The 19,204-nt window shown below is 38.4% G+C and overlaps 1 protein-coding gene across 13 annotated transcripts in view; it reads right to left on the bottom strand.

Moving 5' to 3' along the window:
• The window catches only part of USP34 (ubiquitin specific peptidase 34), a 129,588-nt gene that overhangs the window by 28,502 nt on the left and 81,882 nt on the right, over nt 1–19,204 (bottom strand). For 12 of the 13 annotated variants that reach the window (XR_014943785.1, XM_085540996.1, XM_085540991.1 and 9 more), the window contains 13 exons: nt 17,316–17,420; nt 16,175–16,230; nt 15,028–15,148; nt 11,175–11,358; nt 8,337–8,500; nt 7,555–7,620; nt 5,428–5,574; nt 5,283–5,339; nt 5,110–5,187; nt 4,331–4,425; nt 3,204–3,376; nt 2,525–2,678; nt 1,439–1,517 (listed from right to left, as the gene is read on the bottom strand). Coding sequence is in view for 12 of the 13 variants with exons in the window: in XM_085540996.1 (XP_085397122.1) it covers nt 1,439–1,517; nt 2,525–2,678; nt 3,204–3,376; nt 4,331–4,425; nt 5,110–5,187; nt 5,283–5,339; nt 5,428–5,574; nt 7,555–7,620; nt 8,337–8,500; nt 11,175–11,358; nt 15,028–15,148; nt 16,175–16,230; nt 17,316–17,420 (1,479 nt within the window). In the remaining variant the exon portion in view is untranslated. The remainder of the gene's footprint in view (nt 1–1,438; nt 1,518–2,524; nt 2,679–3,203; nt 3,377–4,330; nt 4,426–5,109; nt 5,188–5,282; nt 5,340–5,427; nt 5,575–7,554; nt 7,621–8,336; nt 8,501–11,174; nt 11,359–15,027; nt 15,149–16,174; nt 16,231–17,315; nt 17,421–19,204) is intronic. The other variant, XM_085540993.1, reaches the window with a different exon arrangement.

Below are 19,204 nucleotides of genomic sequence, written 5' to 3'. Positions count from 1 at the left end.
GTGAACTGAACCAAAGTACAAAGCTGCTGCTGTATTAAGAAACCTTAAAGTAATGAGAGCAAATACCAACTTCAGACATTTTATCCTGACAATAGAAGGAATAAAGCCACTAAAACATGTGGAACCATCAGTTTGAAAATCAACGAGTAATATCAGAGCTCAAACTTTTCCACCAAACAACAGTGTGGCTGTACAGAATACCAAAAAAATCTTCAGCTCTGTTATGAATTAAGAAGGGCCTGATTGCAAGAGGTTTACAGGTTAGAATTTGGAAATAACTGAAAGAAGGCATACACAAGGATAAAAAGCCTTGCTTATCCAGTAACTATTCCTTCAGTTAATCACCTGAGCAACAAAACAAATTCTTGAATTAGTCGCATACTCACCTTTTTAAAAGAGCAAATAAATAATATTATTGTATGGGAAATCGGTAATCACAGCCCGAACCTCTGATTAATCAGCTGAGGCAAGTGTTGGGTCAGCTGTGGGAGCACAGGTGAGGGTAATTGAGCTGTGGTCCCAGAAGGAGTGGAGCTTGATTCCACCTCCTCTAGACCTTATTTAAGGGCTGACCACCACTGAGGCAGCATCTCTTGGAGATTGCTCCCTGGTGGAGATTGCCTCAGCATTTCCCAGTGAAGGCATCCATATCGGTGAGTTTTCCTTATAAATAACCTTTTGAATCTGTTATTATCTTTGTTACCATCTTCGTATCATTCCACCTTACAATTATAAAAGTGGATAATGTAGAAGAAATAGCTAGGTTCTCTTCTTTGGAGAGAGGCTTCACTAATTCATTTTGATTAATTAGTAATACCTTTGCTATACTTCTGACAACTGTCTTTCAAAACAAAATAATAATATTTGAATTCATGTTCCCAAATTCAATAATAAGAAACTTATGGGAGGAATTAAGGCCTTTCTCCTTTATTGGTTTAACTTCAGTCATACAGAGGGGGGTGGGGGGGAAAGGAGAGAGCTTCCATGACCAGCCTGCAAGTACTTTGCCAAAACCTTTCATTTCTGAAAGGAGGAGAACACCCTTTGAAGAGATCAGCAGTGGAAGAAGAACAGATAACAACAAGTGTAACTTAATATCACTTGCACTGCAAAGATATCAGAAGTTTAACACAGGATCACAGTCTCCTGCAGGTTGGAAGGGACCTTAGAGATCATCCAGTCCAACCCCTGGGATTCGAGCCACCTGTGTAGCAAAGTGGCACTTCTACCACTTGCACCACAGGGGGGATTAGAACCCGAGCTCTGGTGTTGCAAAGTGGCATTCCTACCACTGCGCCACTGGGGCACACAACTCAGGTTAATCCTGTAAGTTTTTCTCAGAACAGATGGCAGACGAGAGATGAGCATTACTTCATGGAAGTCCTCAGAACAGATATTCTAATGGTTGAACGTGACAAAAATAAAAGTCCTAACTTACAGTCATTTCTCCACCAAAACATTCTGAAGCGAGCTGTGTTGAATCAAATGGTTTTACTTCAGCATCGTTGAAAAGATACCTGTTAAAGAGCAAGCTTTTGTAACAACTGTTTGTTTCTCAGGGTAAATGAGAGTATAACAAACACTTAGAGTAATTCTTCAAATCAAGCATTTTTCTTAATTTCTACTACATTGCTACAATCACAGCAAACTAGTAAGTGATCCCCGAAGTGACCTTCTTTCAGCAAGAGCAGGAAGTCAGCATTTCAACAGATGTATTTACTTATTATTAACTGCAGAAACACATTATTTTGTGCATTTGCCAAACGTGACTGGTGGAAATGAAGTTCTCATATAGTAAAAATTTGCCCTTACTTTTTCAGTTTGAGTGAAATGGAAATAAAAAGTAGGGAACCATACAATTTTTCAGAATAAATCTAACAAGGTGACAAATAAATATTGTATACAGTTGTGGATGGCCTTTGGAGTAGAGATTAGCCACTGTCAGGAAACTTTTCAAAAATGTTCATGCCAGTTACTAAGGAGAACAGGGAAAGAAGAAATCTCGTCTCTTACTGCGGGGCCTCTGCTGAGAACCTGAGACATGAACGTAAGTGCCAATAGCGTATCTTCCATACAAAATGCAGTGTGTTTAAAGGGAAGAAAAATTCGAACTGTAGTTTTAAACATCAGAAAATGGACAAAATTAAAAGGAATGAAGTCTGCAATCATTAATACAGCTGTATGCCCCCTTTTATGATGAAGGGTGATCTATTAAATCTTACTGTTCATACGCACTGAAGCTGATAAAATACAGTCATCAATACTCATGTCAAAAACCAAGCCCTGGCACTCCTGTAAGCCCTAGCCTGGCATTCTCTTGCTGCCAGTGGCCAAGACTCTCCACAGCTACTTCCACTACAGCACACAAACAGGTATATGTAGATCAACATACATACACATAGCAAATTCCAAAAACTTGAGCTCTTGAGAAGAACCCACAGCACACAGAACACTGTTGGCAAAATCAATAATTTTTAGTTACTTCAATATACAAATCAATGGAGTTTTGCTTTGCATAACTCACCATTTGTTGTTTTTGTAAGCATGGGGATTTACTATATCTCTGATGAAACTGTAATAATGTCCACCATCTGCTGTTCCTGTATGAACTGTCACACCTATGAGATCATACTCGTAACTCTCAGTTTCTTTCAAATATTCGCAGTCTTCCTTAAAACCTTAAATAATACAACACTGAGTATTATTTACTAAGCATATGACTTTCCATGTTTGTATCTTACATAAACACGACCCGCAGTTACGCTTAAAACTTGTCCTAACTTTTCAGCAGGGTACAATGACAGCCAGAAAGTCCATATCCAGAACAAAGAGCATAGGTCTCAGCTCCCTTAAAGCAAGTTACTTTTGCAAAGCATCACTATACTAAAAAGATGAGAGCTAACAAGTTTGCACACCATAATTATAATGGTATCAGTTAGCCCTTTCTTGAAGTTCAACCATTACTCTGAAAAATCAAAACAGGCCAGTGATAAGCTATGTATAACTATTTGTAACCACCCCATATTTTAAAAATGAACTTCATAGTTCAAACTGAACTGCACACAAAAGCAAGAATAATTAACAGGTCTTTCTGCACTAAAGAAAATGTGTGCCTTTCAGAATATGGGTGAATAAAAAAACCTTTTGATTTTCTTTTAAAACAACTTAATTGTCCACAAGCATTACAATTCTAGGAGGTATACCTTCTTTTCTGTCATTTTTTCCCATGAGGAAATCTTCAGTATATGGTGTCATATCCAAACGCAGAGGGAATGAAAAATGAGTGTTCACTTTCTCCTTCATCATAGTTACCATATTAAATGTATATCTCATAGTGTTGAAGCTTAAGATACGAGGTAGTTTCTTAAAACATGCCCTAAGTGATTTAAAGCAGTTGTGATTTAGTTGGTTGACCTGTATTTTCACAAAGATTTTCAACACATTTACTTCAAACATCACATACATATAAATCACATGCATATAAAATTCAGCAATTATAATGCCTTTGAGTAGGGTAATGTAACTGGCAGCAGGAAAGTCAAATTGAGCTTACTGAACAATTTCATTTAGCATTTTGCCTTGGAAAAGGGACTGAATTTGCTCACTGTGTGTGTCAGTTTCCTAAAACAGTAAAGTAAAATGAGCCATGAAGGAATTTAACAATGGAAACCTCACCAGACTGAATTGCTATCCTGTCACTAACAACTTTTTACAAATCTTGCAATATACCTCATAAACATAATGATTTCTAAACAGGTTACTTTCATTTATAATAGCTACTAAATCAACTATGAGTTCTTTCATCTCTAAGAATTACATTTTATTAGTTCCAGTAAAAGCAAAAGGCAATATTTTTATTTCTCTGTTCATTAACAGACTTCTAAAAATATTTAAACATTTTAAAATACCTATTTTAGACATAGAAATTTCGGGCTACTATGAAACCTGCACAATTATCCTACGTAATGAATAACACAAACACTGAAGAAATGCTGAAATAATTTATCTTCTAAAAGCTGGACAAGTAAAAGATTTCAAGTTACTGATGTCAATGTATTTGTTATTGTTTACATAAAAATGGTCTTGAACATTTTGCTGTCCAGCAGATCATCTTTGAAGATGCCTTTGTTTTGAAAATTTGATTTCTTAGTAAAGTTCTCACTTTGCATAAGGACCATATCATCATAGGCTTTCACAATAGTAAAATGAGTGAAACCACAGTCTTGTTTCATCTAAAAAATTAATCTATCAGGAAAGGTAATTTCTGTAATTTACTAAAAAGAAACATCAGAAAAATATTTCTATTTTCACCAATATTTCTTATACTTACCTTTTTTCAGCTCGCACTTTTTTCCCACAATGAGAACATGTATACATGTTATCACCTTCCAAGGTATCTTTAATAGTTACTTCATCAAGAGATTCCTATGCATAATAACAAATACAGAAGTTCATTTTTATCTTAGATAGTATCTCTTGTGCTTACAGGGTCTGCTTTTCAAAACCTCTCTCCTAGTCTTACAGCAAGTTTAATCAACATATCCACAAGTCATGAAAAAACTCATCATATGTGACAAAATAGTATGAAGAAAGCATGCTATTAAACTTTTCTTCTGAAGAGTACAACATTATTAGAGGTAGATCAGTTCCTCGAAACCCAAACACAAAATTCAGAAGAGAATTCAGGTAAATGGCACTCAATATTCTGAGCTTTCCCAAAGAATTCAGGTGCTCTAAATCCAAATTCCAAGTGTGGGGATTAGAATAGTTATTTACAAAACCCAGTAACCTAGAATTACCTTGGTATAAGTTTTAAATTAACTTAATAAGCAGCAGTACATATGTAATAAAATCTTTTTTTACTGTTCTCATACATTTTTCAAACACAAGAGTATGACTATTGCTAGTAACACAGTCTTTATTCCATTCCAAGAGCACACTGCACTGAAAACATGAAACAGTTTTACTGAATTATTGCATAATATCAACCTAGAAGTACCTAAACTACAGCACAGAAAAAGATATCAACTACATGTTTAATATGAAGTCTTCTATTACACTTTTACACTTGCCATCTATTTTAATCCGTTTGAACCTGGCATTACTTACGTAAATATTCTTCATATCTGCTACCTGGCATCTTACTGTATAGAACTCTTCAGCAGTCTGACTTACATGTTCACAATCCTAAATCACAGCAATGTAAGAGAAATGCAATGAAATAACTGTTTTGAGAGGTTAAAAATATCTTGAAAACATAAGGATAGGGAAAAATTACTTACCAAGGAAACAACATTGTTTGTAATAACACCTCCAAACAAACTTTTCACTGTGTTTTTCTGTGAACGAATTAATAACTTATGTCAAGGATATTTGAGCAAATCCATAACTTTTCAAGCTCTCTTTTGCTACCTCTCAATAACTCACCAGTTCTGGAGACATCTCTTCTATTTTTGTGATCAGGTCAGTGAAGAACTCAGTCATATCTTTCTGCTCTCCAGTGTTCAGTGGCTGCTTATCCATGGTATAAGTTTTACAAAAGGGCCTTGGATTATATGCTTTACATTCACTTTCCTTTAGGAAAAAAATATTAAATCAACCACAAAGTCTTGCACTTTTATGTTACATAGATACACCGAACGAAGGCATGCAAATGTCAACATACATATCTTAGGCAACAAAGTTACCTAAACATTTAAATGTACATGACAGTGGAAAAATAAGTTTAAACTTCCATCATTATGATACTCATTATTAATAATGATAAGTAAGATATTATTTAAAATATTTAATAAAGGAAGCCATCATTAACAAATCCCTGACTGAAGACATGAAACGTTCAGGTCTTTTACTATCTACTCAGATACAATATATGGTACTATAAGCATCAGAGAGTACTTAAGGATTTCAGAACACTGTAGACTTAGATATTGACGTAATTAATAAAAACTACATCTAGTTATCCAATGCAAGAGATCAGTCAGAGAAAAAAACTTGAATTCTAAAAAGTTGTTGTATAATGTATTACCTATTCCAATGTCTTGCACGCTGAAGATACAGAACCTGTTCACAGGAGAACGGTATCCTTGCAAAAACTGACATGCCTATAATTTTCTTTGTATCACATGTGGCCATAAGGTGTTTCCTTATGGCCATTCCTCACCATATTACCTGGTTGGAACTAAGTCCTTTGTAAAGATATAAATAATAATAAATCCTTAACAATCTGGTAGCCATCTATGAAGGAAAGATGGTACCAGTAGACAAAGCAGAAGAAGAAATTAGTATTAAATTTGTTCTCTCATTTCACTGGCAAGGGGAGACTACGCCCTCTGATAAATTAGAAAAGAGGCCACAACAGACATTAGAATCATAGAATCACAAGGTTGGAAAGGACCTACAAGATCATCTAGTCCAACTGTCCTCCCATTACTGTAGCTACAGCAGACCACTAAACCATATCTCGTAGCTCCTCATCCAGACGCCTCTTGAACACTGCCAAGGACGGCGATTCCACCGCCTCCCTGGGCAGCCATTCCAGTGCCTGACCACTCTCTGAGAGAAAAAGTTCTTCCTAATGTCTACTTTAAATCTCTTATGATAGAAGCTGCAGCCATTTCCTCAGGTCCTGTTTGTTACCTGGGAAAAGAGGCCAAGCCTCTCCTCACCATAACCTTCCTTCAGGAAGTTGTACAGTGTAATGAGGTCTCCTCTGAGCCTCCTCTTCTCCGGGCTAAACAATCCCAGCTCCCTGAGCCACTCCTCATAAGACCTGTGCTCCAGACCCCTCACTGGTTCCACTGCCCTTCTCTGGACGTGTTTCAGAGCCTCAATGTCTTTCTCGTACTGAGGAGACCAAAACTGAACACAGTACTCGAGATGTGGCCTCACAGGTGCTGAGTACAGAGGGATGATTACCGCCCTGCTCCTACTGGTCACACTCTTTCTTATACATGCCAGGATGCTGTTGGCCCTTTTGGCCACCTGGGCACACTGTCGGCTCATGCTCAGCCAAGCATCAACCAACACCCCCCAGTCCCTTTCCTTATCACAGTCATCGAGCCACTCAGCCCCAAGCTTATAGCGCTGCATGAGGCTACGTGGCCTAAGTGCAGGACCCAGAACCTCAGGCAGATTGACACCACCTCCCAACTGTCATCTGCAAGGGCAGGAAGGCCCTTCAGAGGAATCTAGATAAGCTGGATCTCTGGGCTGAGTTGAATGGGATGAGGTTCAACAAGGCCAAGTGCTGGCCTATGATTAGGATTTGCACTGCCCCTTCACAAAAACTATAATGATTATACTTATAATACTTATAATATACTTATGATCAGCTTATACGGATTTACTGAATTACAGCTTTCAAGCGGTTAAAAACTATTTCAGTTAAGACAGTCAACTTAGGATTCAATGCCACCGAGAATTCACACACAGCGGTAACTAGATTTTTCCTTTTTTTCCTTTTTTTTTTAAGAAATAGGATACTTCATAAAATATCCTCTTTCGCAGAGGATTACCATTAAGTACTATTACCATTACATTACCATTACCTACCATTAAGTATGTAAACATTTTCTGGAGCTCTAGTAGAGTGGTCTTGTGTTTCATATCTTCTGAATACTGAAAGAAATTGACAAAAGAAAGCCTTACTTTTTGCTTAAACCCTCCCAAAACAGCCCTTAAGATGAAGTAGTAATATTTTAAATTAATAAAATGGAAAAAAAACCAAACTAGGCAACCTCTACTATAATCAAGGAAAACAACAGTGTGTATGAACACAGTACATTATTTTACACGCATATATAACAGTTCCTGTGAATTTTTTGGCAATGACAACATTAAAAGTGTGTCAAAAGTTAACTCCATTTTCTAAAAACTCACTTCAATTAGGAACTTTTTGTATTTATCAGAAAAGACTACGGTAACCTTTGATTTTGTTTCCCCCAATTCATGGGGAATTCTGATTGATCCTCTATGGAGTATATTGCACTTGCAAGGCCAGCAGCTTCTTTTTTATAGTTTACTTCTTATTTTTATTTATAAATGGCTGTTAGTAGAAGAAGTTAAGTTACAACTAACAGTAAGTTAATTATAATAAAAAAATGATGAGGTCACCAGCAATTGCATACAATACAATGCATTACAAATACATATTTTTTAGAATCTCTTCACCTTAGACATCAGCAAAAGAACCCAACCAAAAAGTAAACAAAAGTGTTGAAGAAATATTAGTTTGTAAACAGTAAGTCAAATCTATACTTTATCAGCCTTTCCATTGGCATTACATTTAAACTTCTAACAAAATCCAAATATGGAACGTAAGATACTAGCCATACCTTTGCAGTAAAGATTGCTTGTCTGGCTTCTGGTATCATATACAGCTGCTGAATAGTCGATGCCAAGTAACAAGTTGCTCCTAGATTAGTCAGCCCCACAAATCGACATTCAGCTCGAACATCATCATGTGGCCAATAATCCCACTTGTAAGGTGCATGGGAAGCTGAAAAGTACGAATCACGGATGCACAAAAGAAATATTAAAAGTTAACTTCCAAAAACAGAAGAGAAATTAAGAACTGTACGCTTGTGTTACTAAAATACATTCAGTTTCTGCATTCTGCATCAAACATGAGCCAGACGGCATCCACGCTTTAAGAAAATGCATTATGGGTACATCAGAAAAGTAATTTTGAGTTTTTTTTTTTTAAGTTATCATTATTTATACCTCTTGCTGTTAACAACTTCAAGGCAACACTGTCATCCACACAATAATCTAGAATTTTGTCTCCTGATCACTGACCACAAACAGGTGATATGAAAAATGATGATTTGGGAAAGCAGGCATTCTGTTGAACTGAGTGCTTAGCCAAAGCTCAGTTTCTAAATCTCAGCATTCACTGCTGCTTTGTTTCACTGAAAAGAGTACAACGGAAAAAAATTCTCTCTCTGCAGTGCTACTCTCCCTAAGTCTGCTTATTAGAACTTACTTTCTAGTCTTACTGCTGTCTCTCATTTTTTATTCAATTATCTCTTCTCCTTACTTTTCCATTAAATGCACTGCATTATGAATAAGTGCTGCTATTAGGGAATCATGCAAAAACTTTAACTAAAATGGAAGCAAAACAGCTTCTCAGCCAACCATAGCACATGCTCTTTTTCTCACAACACATTCACTGCCTAAACAAGCAACACGGACAACATGCTGGGAATTAGTAATGTACAACACAGACACTCAAAGGTCATATTAGTCATTCCCCCAGGGCACAAATTTAGTTCTACTACCCATTCACATGTACTGCCCCGTCACACTGAAAGAAAGCAAAACATTGTTTCCTCACCCAAAGATGTAAGTTAGGGAGTAAAATATATATCTGCATTTTACTAATCCCACATGAAGCGAGTATTTTCAGAAGAGAAGCTCGTTTCAGAATGGCATTATCACAGACAATCATAGACTGGTTTAGGTTGGAAGGGACCTTTAAGATCATCTAGTTCCAACACCCATCTATAGGAAGGGATACATCCCTCTAGAACAGGTTGCCCACAGCCCTATCCTGCCTGGCCTTGAGTGCTTCCAGGGAGGGGGCATTCACAACCTCGCTGGGCAACCTGCTCCAGTGTCTCACCACCTTCACAGTAAAAAATTTCTTCCTAGTATCTAGTCTAAAATCTGCCTTTTCTGGTTTAATACCATTCCCCTCATCTTGTCATTACATGTCCTTATAATAGTCCCACCCCAGCTTTCCTGTAGACACCCTCAGGTACTGGAAGGCTACTACACGTTCTCCTCAAAGCCTCCTCTTCTCCAGGCTGAAGAGCCCAGCTCTCTCAGCCTGTCCTCTAGGAGAGGTACTCCAGCCCTCTGATCATCTTCATGGCCCTCCTCTGGATCCGCTCCAACAACTCCCTATCCTTCATGTGTTGGGGACTCCATATCTGGACACAGTACTCCGGATGGGGTCTCACAAGAGCAGAGTAGAGAAGCAGAATCACCTCCCTCGACCTGCTGGTCTCATTTCTCTTGATGCAGACCCCACGATGCAGTTGGCCTTCTGGGCTGCAAGCACACACTGCTGGCTCATGCTGGACCTCTCATAAGCTAACACTCCCAAATCCTTCTCCTCAGGGATGCTCTCAAGTCATTTTCCACCAGCCTGTATCTGTGCTTGATATCTGCCCTGACCCAGGTACACGACTTTGCACTTGTCCTTGTGGAACTTCATGAGGTTAGCCGGGGCCCACCTCTCAACCATGATTCATCAAATTGCAATTACAAAAAAACCAGATGACTTCTTTATACTTCGTTAGAACACCTGGAGTATCCCACACGTATGTGGCAAAGGGCTTTCAGGAATTTTCTAAGAAATTTCTCACGAGAAATTACTTGGTCCCAAGGGCCATAAACTAGGTAACATTTAACAAGCTGCATTTTCAAAACTGCACTATATTGCAGTATTTAATTTAAAGGAATCTCTAAAGAACATCCTAGCTTCAATTTGTTAGGAGTATGAGGAATAAAGCTGCAGAACAGAAGGCACAACACGTGGTCAGACTAGATGATGACCATGACTGAAAATTTCTCCACCGAGCTGCAAAATGAAAATGTTATAACCAAGAACATGATGGAAATTAGTAGAAGCAGTAAGGAACATTTTACTAAGTAGAATGGCAAGACAGAACAAATGATGCCTACATCTGTGTAGTGACACTACTGCAAGTAATGATGGAGAACTAACTAGTAGCACTGCAAAGGGAAAGGATTTAAAAGAAGTGTTAGTGGCAGCCATGTCTTACTTTACTACTACATCTGGCAAGTACAAAAATCCAGATTAAGCTAAACAAACAAACAAAAAAACATGCAGTGTTACCTTTAAACTTCTTTGTTTCCACCTAAGCATTCTCAACAGCCCATTATTATTAGTCATTAAACAGAGACACACTTCAGGAGAAAACAAACTCCATGCTCTCACTACTTTTCACAGTGTTGGCTCAGTATAACAATCATAAACATGCAGAGTCTTCAGAGCAGGAGTTCATATAATGAGTATAATCCCATTTTCTTTACAATACTTGATAAATTCAGAAATTGAAACGCAAACCAAAACAAACAGAAAATGCAAAAGAAAAGTCTTCCCACAAAATACTTGAAAACTATGTATGAATGAAGGTTCTTACACTGCATATGTTGTGCCATAACCCAGTTGTGGAGTAGCCTGTAGTTTTCAACGGACCCCTTTACCACTTCTACCAACAAGTCATATGCAGCAGCCCTTGAAGAGTGAGACTTGCATTTTGGCTGTTGTCTATCTTTTAAACTTGGCAGCAAGAACAAAAGATTGAAGATGTCTCTCAGAAACTCCTGTAAAACAATTCAGTCAGCAGGCTTAGAAGTTTGGATACAATCTTAAAAGAAGACAGCCATTACCAATATTCAAGAAATTTCTATAGACTTTCTGGACTTTATCACATACAGAACTTCTGACTCCTGCACAAGTTCTGAACTGCAAATTAGAACAATTTCCTTTGAATCACATAAATTTCTTTATATTACATAATATACTTACAACACAGCCTAAAGAGAAACATTTCCACTGGAAAAGAATGACAGAATATGCTTAATTCATGACTGATAAGTCACCTGGACCAATAACATACATGCATTTTCAGTAATGCCTAAGACTAGTTGCTTGTAGACAGCATGTAAACTTCATGATTTCATGAATCACTATTTAACCACAAAACAAGCATTGAATTATATATCATATATACTGCAAGTATACTTTTGCATTCTTTCTTACCTGGAATTTTACCTGAACTATAAAAGGCACTAAGTGTAACTATGCACAGTCATGCTGCCACTGGACAACATACAACTTTACTGATGTTTAGCTTTCAAGATTAATACACTAATAAACTGAGTTGGATACATTTAAAGTTCAGTATTTTTTCTTATGTTGAGTCAATGTATTTTGACAAAATTATAACAAAAGCAATATATTAAAAAGATGATGAAAAAATGACAATCTATGTAAAAAAGGGTAGTCACAAGCTTCTAGAACTGCAGCACTTCCAAATAAACACAGAAAGGTGAAGAGCCTCCCTCCACCTTTCAGCTATAAAGTGGTCATTAGTAATCAGTCATCTAAGTGATATAATGAGAGAAAAAGAAAGAAGAAATTAGACAGAATTTAAAAAGCAGTACTTCAGAAAAATCCCTTAAACAACCGGCAATTCATTTGCATTATTTATGCCCAGAGCTGATGAGATGAATCAGAGTATACTGTTCAGTGTTGCAATAAAATGGCTGCAAACTTAACAAATTGTATTTAATTAAGTCATGTTTAAAGTGTATCATGTCAGTTGTCTACATGATCAGACAATAAATCTTCTCTTTTATCTTTGGCTACATATCTATTTATCATTACTCTACGTGTGGCTTCTTCAACTTCACAGGGATGGAATTCTTCCCATTTGTAGAGTACAGGATGCCAATACCACCATTATACTTCATGCTGACTGGACATCATCTTAGATTTCCCTACTCAGGTATATTCAGCTAAGAAGCTTTCTGAGGTTAAGACCACGCTGCTAATGTAAAAGCTAAACAAAATCTAAATTCTTCCAAAAGATGGCCTCCTACAGGGTACACAAGAAAATCAGCGTAAAAAAAAAAAGCTTTGTTCCACTGTACAGAGAAATTCCTATGGCACTAACATGAAATCTTGCAACAACTGTCACCTGTCTATCTCTAAAAAGCACTGACGGGTCTTCTCCCAGCCAAGATAGTTCCAGATTTCTCCACAACATGGAAATGTGCTTAAATCACACTCTGCATAAAATTAGGAATAAATGGATACTTGGTTCTTGGAAGTAACACAGCCCCACCTCCAGCACATTGTGCAGGTTTGGGCACCAAAACATAAGGACATCAAAATACATTAGACAGTACCAAAAAAATGGCTACAAAGCTGAGGAACGTTCTGAGGGAACAGCATGAGGAGTAGCTAAGGTGCCTGGGTTTCTTCAGCTTCAGTTTCTTCAGAGGGTGGTGGGCATAAAACAACCTCCATAGCACAGTGGCCATGATCCTGAACTGCCAGAGCTCAGGGAACATTTAGACACTGCTCTCAAACAGAGTTTGAATTTTGAACAGTCCTAAGTGGAGACCGGGCTCAGTCTTTATGATCTTTGTATGTCCTTTACAACTCAGGACATGCTATGATCTTAAGTGCTCATCGAGTCTGATTCCTTTCTATTTCTAATATTTGCCAGGTGTAGACAGCTATAGCTCATCAGCAGACCAGCAGCATAGAGAACACAGAGTTCTGGACTGTGCTGTCAAGCTGCATTATCCTAATGCTGCGCTGCAGCCTTTTTCAAACAGGTGTCCTAACACACCAGTCACCTTTAACTGTAGTCTTTAACACTAGAAAATAAGTCACTTCAGAGATCTTCTAATTTTCCCTCTTATTGTTTCCATGTCTGAATAAACCTGACACATATTGAAGCAGGGAAGAGGATATATGCAAAAACTCAACTGTACTAGAAAGAAAACCAGAAACTAGAAATAATAAGGTAGATAGTGATTATCTACAAAAACAACAAAAACGTGGAATGACTATCTATTGCTGTCACAAAATGTGACCTTGATTGATAATATTTGTCAATCACTTAAAAAAACAAAACAAAAAAACATCACCAACAAAATCTTCCCAAGTAATCTGAAGGGAAAAAAGCGGCACATGCAGAACATCAGAGCCCTCTGGGTAAGACTTCAGTATTTTGCCAGTATATTTTCCTGGATATTCTTATAACCAGCTGTTATTCAAAGGGAAACATGGGGTTTCACAGTCCTGTTCCATTACAAGGAACACAGTACAAAACTCTTCGCTAGTTCTATGATAGCTCAGTGAAATAACTATCAGACAATGAGCTTTATAATGTGCAGTTCAAGTATTCTTAACTTTATATAGCATTAAAAAAAAAAAAAAAAGATATTAGATCACGACTTAGGCAATCTATTTGGTTCCTGTGTCTTGGCAAAGCCAAATTGGTTTAGGTAAGTTCACTGTGTGTGTTACGCTGTTGACACTCATCCATTCTTACAAACAAATTTTTGGCCTCCCTGTGATATAATGCACACAAGCAATGCTTTTTAAGATTCTGTACAGCACACTACTATCTAGTTAGGCTTCCATTCTGTATTCTTCTCATACTCTTCATACGTCCGATCTACATAAATGTGATCTTTGCCCACCTCTTCTAGTTTCTACATAATCTTCCCTCCAAATTGCACTCCATTAAGTGAATTATTGCTCTAATTTAATTTGCAACCCCTCCATATTTGGAATACACAAATTCTAAGCGCAGTACATAGTAGTCTTTTAAAACTTTTAAGAAGTGCAGACAATAATAGTACTTTTGGAATTATTTTATGGAAAGAAAAACATGTTAGTTGAAGTCAGCTTTTACAGATGGCTTTACATGCAAGTATCTGCTTATCCAATGGACCTGGCAAAGTCACTTCAATATTCGGACAACAATCTCTCTTCCCAACATAGCGTGGCCCAACAATACACAGCAAGAACTGTTTAACTGCTTCCACTGCCTGACCACTCTCTCAGCTTACTGTCTCTACAGGCAGAATGTAGCACATTTTGTAACACATTTGCCACTGTCTAAGCACAGAGTCTCAAAACTATTTTTACATCAGAAATATCCCAGGATACAGCTAAAAAGCAGCAATTTTTAAATCAGATTTTTAAGCTAGTTAATATAGCAAATCACTAGGATAAGAACTCTATCTCAAAATGAAATATATTTAGAAAGGAAAGAGACTAAATGTACTATATATAAATAAAGGAATGAGAGATACGTGTGTTCTAATCAACAATACCCAAAGCTAGAAGTGACACCTTCAAATAAAGAGCCCTGCAACCAAGACAAAGAGAAAAAGGTGACATGAAAAAAGGACAGTAAGGTGATGCTACCTACAAGTCTTCACAGTTTGTCAGTGTTCTTTTCTTACCTGCCCTTCACGAGAAAATTTAAAGGGTGGCTTGTGCTTAATAACACTTGTAGAGAGACGAAGCAGTCCTGTAAGTCCATCATCTTCTATATTGCCATCTTGATGGTCAAGGATTTCTCTGCTACACATAAACAAATATAGAAGAAATGTTAAAACTATTTGTTTCACTAACAATACATTGTAAGAGGCCATGCTTTTTACACTATTGTCTCAAAAGTTTGCTGAAATGGACAAGTTCAGGCAAGTCCTGGCCAAGGTTCCAGGACTCCCTTTGTCTGAGACACACAGGAACCAAGGTTCGAGAAATACCTTTGTTTAAGAGATGGACAAGACCGGGAGCTTCGAAAGGGAGATAAGATGCAGATTAATGGCCCTAAAGTGGTCTTTTTGTGTGGGCCTATCTCAAGGAAGATGGCCATCTTTGAGGAATTCACAGGACTCTGACCCGAGCCTTCCAGAAATGTCTCGAAGGCTGAGAATAAGAAGGATAAAAAGGGCACGGACAAACCCCGAATTGAGGTTTTCTGACACCAGATGCCTCAGTACGGAAACAAGGAGGCTTTCTGTCATTAGATGCCTCTCTACGTGAACACCTGCATGCTGAAGAAGATGCCTGCATGCTGAAGAAACTTTTAGGTACCTGACCTCTGATTCCTCCACCGTCGTCCTACTGCTGCCTACTGTCTCTCCTGGGATTGCTGCTTGAGACTCTGTTTCTTGAGACCTCGCTACTCAGACCGCCTGCTCTGTGCTGAACCGATCTGCTGCTTGCAGCCCACCACTCTGCTGCTGCTCTCCCCTACGCCTATTTTGCCCCAGATCAACGAAACAACGTGCAACGGGACGCTGCTGCATCCAGGTGGTGACTATTCCCTGCTTTTAAGCAATTCTTGCCTCTTTTCCTACTTTTTCTATCGCCTACTTTCCCGTCCCCATCACCATAATGTTGGTATTCACCGCTCTCCTTTCCCCATCACCTCTGCTGTCTATTATTTCTAATAAACTGGTCGGATCAACATTTAAATGCTTTTCTTCTTAATCTCATGCCGGGCATAACATATCAAAAGAACCTTGCCTCACTCCTAAATTGGAGCGAGACATACATATAATACATTTTATAAAAGACATTACTGCTTCCAAACCATACCTCCGAATGCAGTCAGCGAGATGTCTTGCTAGCGCATCTAGATCAAGCAGCGTGGTCTGATTAAAAAGAAACATAATGCAATTTAAATGCAAGAGAATGATGTACTTTAAGAATTACAACTTGCAAGCCCATTCTGAAACTATGATTATGCTTTTGGATAAAAAACGCGTTAGCATACACAGAATATCAGGGACAATGAAAACTCATCTTTTTAATGTTTTAGTAATAACATTTTAATACATTTTTAGAAACACGATACAGTTGCTTTTTAGAATCAGCAATGTGGAGTTGAAATTTTTCCTTCAGTTCAAGATCTTGATAATATACTCTGTCATATTGGGAAAAAAAAAAACAACAAAAACCCAACAAAATCCAAAACATTGAATAGTACTACTTAAAAGAAAAACGTTTGTTATTTCTCAGAGGGATACACATTCAGTCATTTGAAGTTTCAAAAAACCAGGTATCATTTCTTGCTTGAGCAAAAAGCAGGAGAGAATTACTAAAATGTAAATTGAAGGAAACTGTGTGGATGAAAGCCAGGGGAGACAAAATTATGGCCTCTGGTTGGATAAAATGTTAAAGGAAGGCAAGACTTTTTCAACCCTGCAGAAAACGGGATTAAGGCTTTACCTTTGTTTACTTCCCAGAATAGAGTCAGAGCACTGAGAATAAATCAGAGATTTATGCAGTATCTGCAACTAGTAAAAACAGCTGCAGAAGGCACCTTAAAAGTGTCTCAAAAGATGAGGATAGTTTTCCTGACCGTAACAGCTAACTGGCTGTTAAGTAATTTTTTTTTTTGTCTTGTATTTCTGCCTCTTTAGACCGTGAAGAAAGTATCAACAACCATTCTCTCCTAGTAATTACCATATTCACTATGTCTCAGATTCACATAGTTCACTCTCCTTGTGTAAAACACCCAATCCCCTCTTCTCAGCTCTGCAATACATGTGCCTTGTAGCTTCTCTTGGTCAAGAATTGCTAAATATACATCAGAAAGTAGTGAAGGGAATGACCCAAGAGGTGTTCCTCACAGTTCACTATATCTTCATTAAAAGCCACTAACACTCATATAAAAGTAACCTGAATAATCAAATTAAAAAAACAAACGTTTTTCAGACTGCAAAGCAAAACCTACCTGACTTGCATCTTTGACATGTATGTTATCAATTAGTTTGCACAACAGCCAAAAATATTCCTTACAACCTGGCCGTAGCACTGGTTCTTCTTCATAATCCTCAATCTGTGAAGAGAAATAGCTTTTTTAAAATATGTATTAACAATTGTTGTAATAACTGTAATAAAACAGTGAAGTAAAGGCACGAACTGTTCCAAGAACATTACCTTCCTCAAACCCGCAGAAGAATATTTTACAATTGCACCAGTGCACACTTAGTTTTTCCTCTGAAATATTTAGCAATGTTCTTCTAAGACAGTCACTATGATCTGCCAAAATGTTAAGAAGAAATTAGAATAGTATTAAATTTGTCCTCACAATTCACTGGCAAGGAGAGACTACCCCCCTTCTGATAAATTAGAAAAAAGGCCACAACAGACAATGAGAAAGCAGATACTGAACAATATCTTTGCCTCAGTCTTCACTGGCATTCAGGCTCCCCCTGACTCCCTAGTCCTTAAGCCTCTAGGTGGGAGCTGGGAGACCAACACATCTCCCACTTGAAGAAGAAAGTATGTTCAAGACCACCTGGTAAGACTGAATGTGACTAAGCCTACGTATGAGGTCTGATGACATGCACCTCAGAGTCTGGAAAAAAACTGGCTGATGTAGTTACCAAGTCACTTTCCAACATATCCAAACAGTCACAGCTTTCAGAAGAAGTCTCTGCTGATAGGAATTAAGAAAACTTCATTTCAAGTTTTAATAGAAAGAAAGTTCTGGAGAACTGTAAGATGGTGAGTGTTATGTTTGCATATGGCAAGACTGTGCAAGAGATCCTCCTGGAAACCTTCTTAAGACACATGCAAGAAAAGGAGCTGATCCAAGACAGCCAGAATGGCTTCAAACAAGGGCAAGTTTATGCTTGACCAATATGGTGGACACCCACGATGGAGCGATGGTATCAGTAGGCAAAGCAGACAAAGGAAGAGCAACCGATGTCATCATCCTGGACTTGTGCAAGGCCTCTGACACGCACCACATCCACATTTAGGGATAACCTTAAATTGGAGGACACGGCAGGATGATTCAGTGGATAAAGAACGGGCTGGATGGTGGCAGCCAGAGGAGTGTGGTCAACAGATGAATGCCCAGGAAGAGGCTGGTCACAGGCGGGGTCTGCCAGGTGTCAGTCTCAGGACCAGCTTTCTTTAACATCTATGGTAGTGACTTAAGACAGCGGGAAGAAGCATACCCTTGGCAAGTATGTTGACGACACTAGGCTGAACTGACACAACAGAAGGTAGAAATTCTATCCAAAGAGTCTTGAATAAACTTGAGGAGTGCATCCCTGAGAACTTAATGAGATTCAACAAGGCCAAGTGGAAGGTGCTGCACCTGGGCCAGATACATGTACAGACTGAGCAAGGAACTCCTAGAGAGCAGCCCTGCAGAAAAGCACTTAGGAGTTCCAGTGGATGAGAACTTGAACATGAGCCAGCAATGTGTGCCTACAGCCCCAAAGGCCAACTACATGCTGTGCAGCATCAAAAGGCTGTTGGCCAGCAAGGCAAGGGAGGGGACTGTCCCCTTCCAGTCAGAGTGCTGCATCCAGGCCTGGTGCTCCAGCACAATAATGACATGGAAGTGGTGGAGCAGGTCCAGATGAAGGCCACAAAGACCATCAGACAACTGGAACACCCCACCTTAGAAGAAAGGCTGAGGGAACTGGGCCTGTTTAGCTTGGAGAAAAGAAGGCTCCAGAAAGACCTCACTGTGGCCTCCCAGCGTTTAAAAGGAGCCTGACTTTTAACGTGGCCTGATAGCAACAGGCCAGGCAGAGCAAGAATGCTTCCAAACTGAAACAGAGGAGGTTTAGCTTAGATATTAGAAGGAAGCTTTTTTTTTTT

This window comes from Coturnix japonica, chromosome 3 (assembly GCF_054131305.1).
Source record: "Coturnix japonica strain WE chromosome 3, WE-NBRP24, whole genome shotgun sequence".
NCBI classification, from domain to species: domain Eukaryota; kingdom Metazoa; phylum Chordata; class Aves; order Galliformes; family Phasianidae; genus Coturnix; species Coturnix japonica.
Note: the sequence above shows the minus strand (reverse complement) of the source record. Positions and strands in the feature narration are given on the sequence as shown.